Source organism: Bos grunniens, chromosome 20, assembly GCF_055505025.1.
Source record: "Bos grunniens cultivar Pamir isolate PY7600 chromosome 20, Bosgru_T2T1.0, whole genome shotgun sequence".
Lineage (NCBI taxonomy): Eukaryota > Metazoa > Chordata > Mammalia > Artiodactyla > Bovidae > Bos > Bos grunniens.
Genome location: NC_141184.1, coordinates 35,983,412 through 35,997,545, shown reverse-complemented (window position 1 = coordinate 35,997,545; position 14,134 = coordinate 35,983,412). Strand labels below are relative to the sequence as shown.

General features: G+C 43.0%; 1 protein-coding gene across 5 annotated transcripts in view; it reads left to right on the top strand.

The window, feature by feature from the left end:
• The first annotated feature begins 8,702 nt into the window (after positions 1–8,702).
• Positions 8,703–14,134, top strand: part of LIFR (LIF receptor subunit alpha) — a 79,651-nt gene continuing 74,219 nt past the window's right edge. Inside the window, exons 1-2 of one of the 5 annotated variants that reach the window (XM_086361491.1) lie at positions 8,741–9,058; positions 10,904–10,960. Coding sequence is in view for 1 of the 5 variants with exons in the window: in XM_086361489.1 (XP_086217615.1) it covers positions 10,925–10,960 (36 nt within the window). In the remaining 4 variants the exon portion in view is untranslated. Of the gene's footprint in view, positions 9,059–10,903; positions 10,961–14,134 lie in introns of all 5 variants that reach the window. The other 4 variants (XM_086361492.1, XM_086361489.1, XM_086361490.1 and 1 more) reach the window with 4 other exon arrangements.

Below are 14,134 nucleotides of genomic sequence, written 5' to 3'. Positions count from 1 at the left end.
TCCACATTCAGTGATTTCACTTGGTAGCCTGACATTGGCCATGGTGGGAGTATTTATGCCATGGAAACTGGCAAGTACTATAAATCAAGGCTCCTTTTCTTTGGAGAATGAGTTGTTAAATACCCAGGAACACCTCACTTGTCTTATGATCATTTGTAAAGCCAAGGAATGGAAAATGGACCCCCAGAACTGAAAGAGTAAGAATGGTGGGGGAGTGGCTCCCTAACCAGAAATCAGGATACTGTTACTGAAAGATGAGAGAACGAATGTTGGGCAGTGTCCTCTACACTGCATATTATGTTATATTGTATTATCACATGGCATCATATCACATTATATAACTCCTTGCACCCAAACTTCTGTGATTCAGGAGTCCCTTGTTTTCACGAAGCTCTAATTAACTTCCTAACATCTTTGCAAACTAGTGAACCAGACTTTAGAGATAGAACTTAAGAGAACTAAGAAGAAAAACAATATGTAGACCTATTGCGTGTTAGTGGCTGGGAGCGAAAAGTCCACAATTATTTTCTGGTTCACTGTCTCTTGAACAGAAACTAGAAAATATCTAAAGTGAATAAAATGTTGACTTTATGCCAACTGAGATGTATGCATATTTTAAATTTTAGCCAATAAAAAAAGGTTTAAAATCAAAGGAATAACAAATTCCCTATATATATTTTAGGCTAGATAGTGTATGTTAATTTTTAGTACTTTTATGAGCTGTAATTAACCTTGGGCCTTTGAGAAATCAAATGTTAAGGCTTTAAGCATTTAGATATGAACCTCAGTCTAGTTATGTAATATACTCTGTGCTCAGGTTTTCAGTTATGTCTCACTCTTTTCGACCCTTGGACTGTAGCCCACCATGCTCCTCTGTCCACGGGATTTCCCAGGCAAGAATACTGGAGTGGGTTGCCATAACTTCCTCTAAGGGATCTTCCCGACCCAGGGATAGAACCCACATCTCTTACATCTCCTGCATTGGCAGGCGGGTTCTTTACCACTAGCATCACCTGGAAAGCCCAAACAAAGAAACAGAAAACTGCGATGCTGAGTTGCTCAGTCATGTCCGACTCTTTGCGACCCCATGGACTATAGCCCGCCAGGCTCCTCTAGCAGATCTTCCCAACCCAGGGACCAGATCCAGGTCTCCCGCATTGTGGGTAGATTCTTTACCAGCTGAGCCACCAGGGGAAGCCCAAGAATACTGGAATGGGTAGCCTATCCCTTCTCCAGCAGATCTTCCATACCCAGGAATTGAACTTAGCTCCTGCAATGCAGGTGGATTCTTAACCAGCTGAACTACCAGCAAAGTAATTTCTATTAGTTAATACTTAACTAATAGGAAATTAATTACATTCTGTGTTTTGAAAGAGTCTTACAATGCAAATTTCATGAGGATAAGGGCTTTGTTTCGCTCACTGTTGTACCCTTCACATTTGTATGTAGTAAGCGTTCAGTGAGTAAGTGTTGAATATTGAATTTAAAAATCTAAAAATGACAATCAGTTGAGTTGTTCAGTCGTGTCCGAATTTTGCTACCCCATGGACTGCAGCATGCCAGGCTTGCCTGTCCATCACCAACTCCGGGAGCTTGCTCAAACTGATGTCCGTCGAGTCAGTGAAGCCATCCAATCATCTCATTCTCTCTTCATGGATGTCTATTATACTTAAAACTGTATCTGTGAATTACTGATCTTTGTTCTTTAACTGAAATTTCTTATTTTCTAAAGATGGAAACATGTATTGAAAATTCAGGATTCAACACATATAATTATATGGTAATTCTAAGAAACTCCTAACAAACTGCTCTATGTGAAGTAAAAATACCGTTGGCAGGCATAGGTGAAAGCAACACTCTCTCTAAATCCATTGGAAGTATCTGGGGTGCTCCTGGCCATTGGGGTTCTGAGTATAGAGACACTTTCACTTTGAGGAAGTAGTAACCCCAAAGAGGTAGATGCTAGCGTGAAAATCTGATCATGAGGTCTATTGCAATGCAGAGGGGAGAAACTTGGGGATGGTGGGATGGGCTGGGCCCTGTAGACACAGTCCTGCATGAGATGGCAGAATGCAAACAATACCCAGAAGAAATAGCAATTCATCTCTCTCACTGAGTAAGAAAATCTGAAACGGGTATATGAGAGAAAGAGGTCCGTGCCAACAGAGGCAAAGGAGAGGAGCAAACTGGACTCAGGAGAGATGGGAGAACACTCAGAGTGTGGCTTCGGACTGAGAAGGGCTTTGCAAAGCACTGGTTCAAAACGACGGCAGCAGCAACAAACTGGAAGCAGTGCAGGGGTGAGCAGCCAGGCTGGCACTGACAGCGGAATGCAGAGCCCAATAATCAGGTGTGGGTTTTGGAGGCACACTGCAGTGGTTTGAAATAAACTGTTGTCAACATCCATGCAGCCTCGTTTGTAAATGTGAATGACAGCCCTCCTTGAAACTCACTAGGTTGCAGGGAGCATGGAGCAACTCGGTATAACCTGGAACTCTGTAAGCGCTCAATAAATGTTCATTCCTGGTATCTATCAAGTAAGTGTTCTGAACCATACTTTTAGTTAATGTCTTTTAATTTAGAATAATGAAGCTTTAGAATTAGCCTGGAATTCAGACCTTTGTTATTTTCCTTCTTTTGCTATTGAGCTTTGGTTTCGTCATCTGTCAGTGGGACTAATATATATAACACAAAGAAAGTGCCCTGCGCTGAGACTATTCATGCTAACAACTAATTAATACTCATCTCCCAACTTGAGGGTCACATGTACACCTGTTTCTCTTTCCTAGAGTTAAGAAAAAAACATCTAGTGAGACTAGATTAATTGATGTAGTCCATGTTAGGCCTATCAAGGTGGGTAGAACAAAATTCTAAATGCACTTGAGTTTGATTTGGATGATATCTTAATTTCGGCAGTTTTAAGGTTTCTGTCAGCTCTTTAAATGTAAGATTCTGTAATGAAACAAAATAGTCAGAAACTTCAGATTTCTTGGACATGTCACAGAAGAGAATCTGAGAGTTGTGGACTTCTCCTTTGAGAGTGTTGTCCTCACGGAAATCATCAACAGCAACGTCCCTATTGGCCGGAGCTTCCATAGTGATGGCCACTTTTGTTTTCCGATGTGAGACCCAGGCGGTGTACCAGGTGAGGTGCCCAAAGGAAACCCCAGGGACACTGCAGTTATTAAAATTAATTATATAACTGACTCATTATTTTTCGGCTACCTGATGTGTTAGAGACCTTGAGTTAGCTCCGCTGGCAAATGTGTAACCATTAAAAATTCTCCACAGTCAGAAACTGGAAACAAAAACTCACTCTCTTTCGGTTTTAGATTTTTTTGGTCTTGTACAGAACATTGAAGGCTGTGGATTAAGTGCATTAGTTAGAATAATATATCCAAGGATTTAAGGAATTTGGGTCCAATTTCGAACCACTCCACTACCTCTGGCTTGACCTCAGCTCAATTCCTTAATCTTTTGGCTTCTTTCTCCATCTGTGCAAGATGCCTCTGGCAACACACTGAGTGCAGTAACTGTAGGAACAAATTAAATAATGGGCTTAATATCACCACCAGGATTGGAGTAAATAGCTCTTTTGCTGGATCCATTAGCTCAACTGAGAGTAACAGCACAGGATTCTGGGTCTATGATGGACTATACGGAATAGCATCGCGTCAATTTGAAATGTCCTGCTTTGCCCCTCAATGACTCTAGACAACAGATAAAGAATATTGGGAAAGAAAGAGACAAGCAAGGACAGAGGAGAGAGCTTGGTAAGTCAAAAAGAAGAGCTACAAGTTGAAGGGATGGAGGACCAAAAGATAAGATGCGTGGTATGATTGGAGACAGAAGCAGAAATGAGAAGACGGAAGAGGCAGGGACAAAAACAAGAAAATGAGGGCGATGAAGGCAAGGCTTTGAAGTGAAGTTTCAGACAGTAGTTCTGAAATTGGTACCTGGCCGGAGGTAAGGAGATTGCAGCAGAGCAGAGCACGGCAGTGGGGCAGGGTTCATTCCAGGTGAGGCTTTGCTGCTGGTGCTGTCTTCAGTGGCTCCTTCTACATTCCTGGTATCCCAGCCCTAGGCTCTGGTTCAGGGTAACCTCAACAACTTAAGACGCTTAACCTCTCAGAAGTATGAGTTTTAATAGGATTCTTGAGATGACAGATCTTGTGCTCAGTCGCTTCAGTGGTGTCCGACTCTTTTTGACCCCACTGACTGGGGCCCACCAGGCTTCTCTGACCATGGGATTCTCCAAGCAATAATACTGGAGTGGGGTGCCATGCCCTCCTCCAGGGGATCATCCCTATGTAGGGATTGAACCTGTGGCTCTTGGGGGTCCTGCACTGCAGGCAGAATCTTTACCACTGAGCCATCTGGGAAGCCTGGGTTTACCAGGGAATTAACTAAATGTTAGTCTGTTGGTGGAAAGGACCCTCAAATCAATTTCTAAGCTTTACTCACTGAGGATAACAGCATTTATAACCACCCAACTACCACAGGTAGTCCCAAAGAGACTCATCTACTTGCTTTGATTGATTTAAAAGTGATGGTAGATGTGGTTATAAGGATACAGTTTGTAGCTAATATTCATTGCTTACTTTGTGTCAGTAGTATACTCCATGCAGTCTTCCAAAAGGGATCTGAGGTGATTTACCATAATAGACATTATAAGAGAGCAGGAAAAATTATACACACACACCTTGTCTGAGGAAAACTGCAGTGTGTTCAACACAGTGCAATAAGAGGCTTTATAGAAATTCATTCGTCTTCTCTGCCACCTTCGGATAGGTATGTTAAATAAGCCCTTTTCATAAAGAAACTGGGGAAACCAACATTTATTATGTCCTTGGTTTGCTTCACGGGGCAGTATTAAAAAACAAGAAAATAACCCTGTATGAGTCTCTCCACTTATGACAATAGCAATTTCAAAGGTTTCTACCAGGAAAAAAAAAAAAAAATATATATATATATATATATATATATCGGCTCTGCCTGCCATCAAAGGATGGCTGAAACCATTGAAGTGGATTGAAGTGTCCTGTTAACTTAAGATTCTGGAATATCCATCATATAAGGACCCTTATGACAAATTTCTCTCCCAGCGTGAGCCAGGAAAGACTTTCTCCAAAATAAACTCTACTTTGCCATTCCTTGCACTTAACAATAAGAGTTACAAAAATCTTCATTTCCTTACTTCATTTGGCTGTGAGGAAGCCTGGAGCTAAATTTTGTGCTCAAATGCTATTGTTTGTCTTAGCCAGAAGTTTTTTTTTTTCTTTAAAAAAAAAAAATTTTTGTTTTTCATTGTAAACCACCTGAAGTCTCCTTGGAAGAAGACTTTGGTAAAAATAAGCAAAGACAACATACAGTCTTGTTGGGGCCATACTGAGGATATAAACTACAATAGTTTACATAACACCCCCAAAATCTATTTGAAAGAGAATATTTTAAACAGAATCCCAGGAAGATAATATCTTTCATGGTGTTTATTGCATTTTTCATGCCCCTCACACCACATTTCAAACTACTTTGGTTACTCAGAACATAACATGGAGAGAAAATTAGCTGACTATTCTAATGTATCTTCTTGTCATATATCTAATTAAAGTTTTGTACCTTGTCCAAAACTACTTTCTAAAATAAACCAATTTAAGTCTACATTTATCAGTCAGGCTTAAAATGAAGAATGGCTTCACTCATTTCAACTATTCTCTGGCTAATAACTATGCTTAATTTGTAGTTTTATTTGGTTCCAAAATTTCTTCCAGAAAGAAAGCCGTATCTTGTCCCACTGATTGATAACAGCACACGTGTTAGATCACACATCCCAAGAAGCCTGCATGTGAGCCAAGATATGAGTAATTTAATAACAAAACCCCATCATCTCACATTTGCTGCTTTTGTGAGTGATGGATCCCTTCAAAGAACAATGCCTTTCATTTCCAAAATTTTCATTACAGGTGTGGTGATGATTTTTATTTCACTTAAAGATTATTTTTATGTTTAAACATTTCAAATGAAATCTTATTTATGAAAAAAAAAGAAAGAAATGAACAAAATAGAAAAGCCGGGAGAATAGCTAGAAAGAACATAAATCTTGGGCATAAAATAATTAACAAGGAAATTAATTATAGCTACCCAAGAAGTACTTTATGTTCAACATTTTGCTGCTTTATGCCCTTTCAATTTTAGCTTATTATATACCTTGCCTTCTTGCTTCTAATTATGTAGTCATTTCCATCTCCTTCTTTATTTGTTCAACACAAACATTAAATAGGAACTACTGTCAGACTCTTCATATTATACAACATAAGCATCAAAAAAACAAATTTTATGTTTTGATATCTATTTTGCAATATCTGTTTTTTTGTTTACAAACTTTATTATTATATAAAATAGTATTTACAGAACAGACTTGTCATGACAAGGGAAATAACAGTATCAATCCGTGGCACTTTAAATTAAGTTAAATTCCTTTAAGAATCGAAAGAGGTTAATCCACCTTTTATACAATCATTAAGGAAAATTTCCTACTATCAACTCAGCAGGACCAGATCAAGTGCTGCAAAAACTGAGTTTCTGGTCGTAATCAGAAAATTGCTAAGATATTTTTAAAGCCCCTGCTTTCCTATGGAAATATAAAATCTACTTTTTCTCATGAAAAGTGTGTGTAACATGGCTCTTCAAACCAGACCTCAGTATGGTGTGGGTCCTTGGGTGCTCCTTGAAAACTGTGGCAAGTTCCTGAGCTCCCCAACTTGTGATAGGGGAGTGTGCACTGGAGGCAAGTTTCTGAATCTAATTAAATCTTTAAGGCATTGTTCCAGCCCCACATCCAAGTCCCTGGCAGGAGACAAGGCAATACATTCACATGGCCGTGTTTTTGTACAATTGGCAAAAGTAAGATATTTTAACCACCATCAGCTGAGACTGAGATCTCTTTTCCTTTCAGTTTTCCCTTTGTCACTTTCCCTCGGGTTGGGTGGTGCTGGAGCAGCTTGGGTGTGCTGTATTGTTTTGTTTTTCCTTTTCCTTTGGGAGGACCACCCAAATTGCATAAATTTCTCATAAAATCTGCATCAACACACCCCTATGTGTGATACAGTACCTGTTTTACAGGTATGTTGTGCAGGTTAAAAGAGCTGACGGATGGCGCCAGGCACAGAGTGTATCCAATAGTTGCTAGGCATTATTATTCCCCCAAGAGTTTCAAAGTCTAAGTAATAGAAGTAAGCATTCTACGTAATATGCTTAAAAACTATGATTTTTTCCCACAAAAGGAATTTCTCCAACTCATGTAGGGGCTACATCACAATTTTCTTAGACTCTAGGCACTTGAGCCTCTTTGTTGAACCCCTTCATCCATTAAACTCCTTTTAAATGAGATAAATGTCCCAAACCACCAAGGACTCAAGAACCAGGGTAACACAAAAAGCAGCATCTTAAACAGGGGTTCAGGTACACATACTGGAAGCCTGTTTTGCAAACAAGGTCTCAGAGATAATAGGAAGCATTAGTTTTGGCGTTTAAAATACATATGAATGAAGCTGGCCGTTAGAACACAAGTGGGGTCCAAGTCTTACCGTGAAACACACACTCATTTAGGGAGACTACATTTCCGTGTACCTGATGGTGTTTTTGTGCCCATTCTAGTTACATTATCAACAGGGAAATATTGCCTCAGAAAATAAGGTTCTTTTTGCCAATTTAGAAATTGCTTTGGAATTTCATCCCAAAGGTCTCTTATAAAAACACGTCGGCCTTTGTGCTGGTGCATCAAATAAATCACAAATGAAACAAACAAGCTGGCTTCCTATGAAGGTGTGTCTGCAGAGCCCTGGGACTCTGCGTGCCAGGGGCTCCATCTGGCACATTTCTGAACTTTGCAAATTAATTGTGCTGAAGAGAACATCATCAAACGTGTCCGGCATAGAGGGTAAACATCTTCAAACCATGATTCTGCGCCATCAAACGCTCTCCAGCTAATTACATTTGGTGCTCTACTCTGGACGAAAACCGAGGCCAAGTGAAACTGCGGAAATGGGAACAATGCAAGGAGGAAAAATCTCACCCCATTAAGAGATCCGTTTTTTCTCCGCACAAATAAGCCCACCACGCCTTGGAGGCAAGACTAGATGACTCCGAATGCCCCCGCAGGCCCTCTCCGGCTGAGCGAGCCCTGCGTGGGCAGGAGGAAAGTGCCCGGAGTGGCAGCGCCCCAGCCCAGGGAGCATTATAAGTTATTCATACAATCTAAGCAATCGCTCCCCGTGTCGTTCCCGCCCGCCCCCAACCATTCGCGCCCCGGCATAGAGGCTAGTTTTCGAGTCTATTTACAGAAGAAGCTAAAACACGGCCGCAGGTCGTTCTCTCCTCCACGCAATGTTTGCAATGCGCTTTGACAGCGTCTCGGGAGCCTCTCTCCTTGCAGGGCCGCCGCGCGCTAGGCCGGCCTTCCCGACCATTTGCACAGGCCAGGCCGCTCCTCTCCCCGACTCTTCCGTGACCTTCCGAGATGGGCCTCGCGACGGGACTCTCCGCGGAAGCACCACCCTCGGCGCTGGAGCCCCGCGCGCGGCCGCTCTCCTCCGGCTCCAGGGGGCGGCCCCGCGAAAAGCGCCGGACGCGCGCGGCCCCGCCGAGGGGCGACGGCGGGGGCGCGCGGGCGGCTTCCGGCGGGGGTGCGCGGGGCGGGGCCGGGGGCGGGGCCGGGACCCGGGTAGCGGCGCCCCCCGCCGAGCGGCGTGCAGGCACCGCCCCCGCGCGCCGCAGTCGGGGCTGGAGCGTCTCGCCAGTAGTGGTGGCCGTTACTGTTGCCTCCGCGCGTCTGTGGCGGCGGCGGCTTCTCCCGGAGCTCGCGGAGGGCAGCGGGCCGCCCCTCGTCCGCGGCCGCCTGCAGCAGCCCTGCTCTGGGACTGGGGGAGGCGAGACGGCGGAGGCGGCGGGTGGTGCCCGGCCCCCCTCCTCTACGCCTCCAGCCCACGGGCGACTGCGAACTCCGGGCAGCCCCCGGGCGGCGGCCGAGGATGGCTAGATAGCGGCGCGCAAGCGGCCCGTGAGTACTGGGAGCGGGTGGGCGCGGCGCGAGGCGTGGGGAGTGGGAGCCGCGGACCCCGGAGCCGGGTCCCCTGGGCGCATCGTCGCCGGCGCCGGGCGGCCGGCGCGGGGCTGGGGGCAGCGCTCCGGCCGGCTTTGGCCCCGGGGTCCGGGAGCGCCTGAGAGGAGTGACCCGGGCGGGGGATGGGGCGCACCAGGTCTCGCCGCTCTCCGCGCCCTTGGGCCACCCGGGCTCCCGGAGGACGCCGACTCCCCGGCCGCGAACTTCTGCCGCACGTAGGGCAGTAAGTTCTGAGGCCACAGGCTACCTGGGGGATGGGAAGGAGCTTTAATTTTTATTTTTCTTCAGTGATGTAATCAGCCAAGTGACCCCCGTGCCTCATGTCTTCATTAAAGCTAGTTCGCTGTCCCTTCTGTATTCATGCTGTATTTGATTTACCTTTATTTTATGTGCTTGTATCCGAAGGTGCTATACTGATTGAATCCACAGTTTAAGGAGTTGACCATCAAACTTAGGCTTCATAATAGATTCCAGTTTTAAATGCATCGTTTCAAAAGACAGAGCTGGAATCATAAGTTCTGACCGACAGAAAATTCTGCACTTCACATGTTTTGAATTTACACCTTGAATAATGTGATTCTGGTCTCCACCTTCTGCATCCCCACCTTTGGCTACCAAAAATATATGAGGTGTTTTATTTGCGGTTGGGTGCCTCTGTGCTCCTTTTTGTATGGTGTGTTATTGCGCTCAAATATTGATATAGCGTATATGCTGCTACTGAATAGCATTTGTATGGAAATGAATTTCTCTGCATTTTTTAATGTGTTCATTTAAGATACGTTTTTTGACAGAAACGTTTCAGTTTAAAGTTTGCCTTCTGATTTGTTTGTTTTCAGTGTCGGATTTGTATTTAATTAAAAAAAATTTGCTTGGAGTAAAATGAAGTGACTTAGTAGTATCATTTAGTCAGGGGTCCAAAAATGATTCCTAAATTAAATTTGAAGCAAATTCCCCTTCCTAGAAAAGTGAAAGCATTTGTTTAGTGCAAATGATGCTTGTCCCTTCCCTTAAATGCTGATTTTGCCACAGATCTGAAATCACATTTCACTAATATCAGAGGGTTCCTTGTCTTAGCCTGGCAGGGGAAAGGAAACCTAAGTATAGAGTATGTTTTTAAAAACACTGTCTTCTTACTTGTTTCATAGGTTGACTTTCTGTTTTATAGCCAAGGGGAAACTGTTGATTTGGAGACTTCATTAGGTAGTTACAAGCTCGATTTAAATTTCCCTTCCAAGAATTGAATTGAGGTTTATTTGCTTTGTAATAGGTGAGATCACAAGCTCGCCTCTCTAATTGCTGGTGACTTGGATTCTTTTCTGGGAAATAAGGATCAGGAACTTTGATGTCAAAGAGAACAAACTTATGTGATTTTTGAAATCTTCCGCTTATTGATGGTCATTGTTCAATAATATGTTGGCAATGATATAAATTATTACAACATTAAAATTTATCAGCATTATTTGTGGGACCAGCTGCCTATGCACCCTCTGGAAGATTCAGCATGTATAAAAAGCTATGGAGTAAAAAGTGTATCTCCTCTCCCCACCCCCCACCCCCCACTGCACCCTGTTCTCCCCAGGACCCTGTGTATATCTTTCCAGATAAAGCGTATGCTAGTATAAACATTTTGTATGTGTTCTTTTTATTTGTCTTTCCACAATTGAGGACACATTGTATATTCTGTTCTGCACCAGCTCCCCGCCCTCCCCTTCCCTCCCGGCACAGTACTAAATCTTGGCAGTCTCTACATCAGTACCTAAGAGCTGTCTCATTCTCCAACAGCTGCAGAGTACTCCATTAACGATGAGCCATCATTTATTTAACCTCTTCTTTATTGAGGTATGTGTAGTATTTCTACTATTTTGCTATAGAACTGTTGTAAAACATTAGTTCTGAGGTTTTTAAGTGAATTTCAATTATTCCCAAAGGCAGTGGTAACTTATTTCTTTGCATCATGTTCCAGGAAATGAATGCCCCTTCTCTCCAGTGTACACTCTTTCCTTTTATATAATTTCAAAGTGATCCATAAGGGTCTCTGGTGTCTTTGTGGTGAAGCATGAGACACCAGGGCCAGTTACTAAGGTGATATTCCTTGATTAACACCTTAGCTCTTTGTCTCAACAAAAGAAATAGAAGAGCAGATATAAAATTTTAAGAATAATCTGTAAGAAAAATTCTTAGGAGTTTAAATATTTTGAACATAGAGAAGAGACTCATACCTTTGGTTAGGTTGGAGATAAAGGCAGGTTGTGTTTCGTAAAACTTGTTTGCCATTAGGCACCGACACCCCTGCCTTCTGCAAATGATCACTGGTATCTCTGTTGCTATAATATGTTTATAGATTGTACACTTTGGGAGAAGGTTACTCATTACTCCTAAGGAGGAGTATGCTTTTAGAAAATATTTGGCCCTTTTAAATTAAAAATTGAGGTCTTTTAGAGTGCTTTTAAAACAATAAATTGTAGAAGTAAGACTAATGCTAGCTAGCAGTTGAGCCAAATACATTATAAAATTTGAGTATTATTCAGTGTTAGCTTTATATTTCCATTATGCTTATTTTTGAAAGTGTTTTTAGAGCTAATGTAAGAAACTATAATAATCCTTTTTTTAAATAACCAAGGAAACCTTTTCATGTTTAAGGTGTTTTGTTTTTCCTTTGTTATTTAGTACCTGTCATTGTACAAAACTGCTAATATTGGCTGTATTTGCTCTTCTTAAATAAGTATTTACTGAGCATGTGTTACATCCCAGGCAACTTTCTAGAGACTAAGAATGTAGCAATGCACAGGACAGAGACCCCATTCTAATGAGTTCACCTCTTAGTGAGGGAGATGGATAAAAACCAGAGAAGCAATAAAGACAATAAGGTCAGAGTGAGACATGCTGGAGAAGTGATAAAATAGGGTTGCTGGGATAAAGAGAGGCAGGGTGGGGCTGCTGTTTTAGACTGAGCAGCTCTGGAAGCCTCTCTGAGGTGAAGAAATTTAAACTGAGAGTTGAATGTGTTCTTGGAGATCTGGAGGAGTGGTGGCTCAGGCAGAGGGCATGACATACGCAGAGGGCATGGCTTGTGCAAAGGCCAGGCGGTAGGACCGAGCCTCGCACACCAGAGGAACAGACGGCCGCCAGTGTGGCTGGAGTTTCTGATCAAAAAGTGGCTGGAGAGAGCAGGTGCTGGGATGGATGTCCTGGGCATTTGCAAATGGCAAGGAAGGTTCAATGACGTGGGAGGGAGACCTTGGATGGTGGGGTTCCTCCACCTGCTGGAAGCTCCAGGAGGGCAGTTGTGGATCTGCTGCTGCTTCATTGCTTAGCCTGGGTCATAATGTGCTGTGAATATTTAGAGAGTTAACTAATAATCAGTTTAAAAAATAATCTTGTCTGGTTTTTCTCAAAATACTTAGATTTGGGAGTCTTTGAGCTGAGTTTTCTCTATCTTGGCTGTGGCCCTTGACATTACCAGATCCATCCCACTGTTAAAGCATCTTCTCAGATTGTTGCTTTAAGTGAGTTGCATTTTGTTTCTGTTCCCTGAAATTAAATTATGAAGCCTTAAAAATGTGCCTAATTTTCCAGGACATTATAGTGATTTCTGAGTACTTGAGACAGAAGTTCCATCTTTGATTTCAGTGTATTAGCCCTTTGCTTAAGTGTAAAAATTTCAGAGAGGCCTTTTTTAGTATAGTGAATGTTTGAATTCTTTGGGGGCAGATTACAGACTAATGAGCCCATAAAATATATGTGCTTTATGCAGGTACTTTTATTCTCACAGGAAGAATGTGTGCCTGTTCTATTTTAGGGAGTATCAGGAACTGTGGTATTTCCTCTTCCCAACTTCTAATCTGTTTGTCATTCTAAATATATGTTCCTTTAGATTAATTGAAATCTTGGGAATTGAGTGTTGTGCCAAGCAATTGTTGTAGGCGCCTAATTAGAATCTGTTGTCTTTTTCTTAACTGTGACTTTTGAGGTCCTGTCCAACATCAGGAGCTGGGATCTTGCAGAATGAGGGGATTTGATATTTTTATTTCCTGTTCTATTTAGTTGATACCTGAACCCAATAAGCTGCTCCCATGTAAGATAATTGTATCTTCCAGCATTCTCTCATAAGCTCTGGGCACATGCTATGTGAAGGATGGATTCTGTGACTCTGAAATCTTAAATCAAGTTCCTTTTGTCTTTTGTCAGTCTCCTTGCAGCAAAAACCCTTCAGGCAAACTAACAGACGCCCGTAAGCATCTGTTTTATAGGTCACTGGAACACGTACAGGCCTAGGTGCTCGAGTCAAAGTGCAGTCACCTTTACATTTCCTTTGTGGACTTTAGAGATGCAGGACTTGAGGTTGACTTTACATTGTCCACAACTGACAACACATACATTCTTACCGTCCTGGCTGCTCCTGTTTGCTTCTGTGGGCAGACGTTGTGTATATCAGTTACTGTTTTATGCTTTTATGTTGGAAGTTGAAGAAAACCTTTTAGTAGGTGAGTTTTTCACGTACTTTTGCAGAAATGTGAGAAAACCTTGCCTCTACGCATTCTTCTGGTTTGTAGGGCAGGTACAGAGGAAGACTTGAAATCACATACCCAAAGCTGAGAATCTGCACCTCTATTATTAAGTGGTAGTATCCTGAAAGACTACAGAAAGGTGCTAATGCTTATAGAAAGTGTGTGGTTCTTCTCTAAGGGTGACTTGGGATACTGAGGCCCCTTGCCTTCCTCTCACAGCTCGCAGAAACAGGCTTCTCCAAGGAGACCCTGGATTGGAGGACAGTTGAAATGGTGGTGGTGGGAGCATGTGGTGGAAAATATCAAGTGGTGGCAGAAGGCATGCCCCCATTTCTCCTGTTAGAAATGCTGGAGGGGCCGTGAGTTGCAGACATTCTGTAGACAGAATGTGCCTGTGACTTGGGGGTGAGAGTAAGCTGGAGCGAGGTGAGAGTCCACCACCACAACCCCAGTGCTGCAGCTGCCAGCACGCCACCTTAAAGCTGGGTGCCAGCCTTCCCAGCCA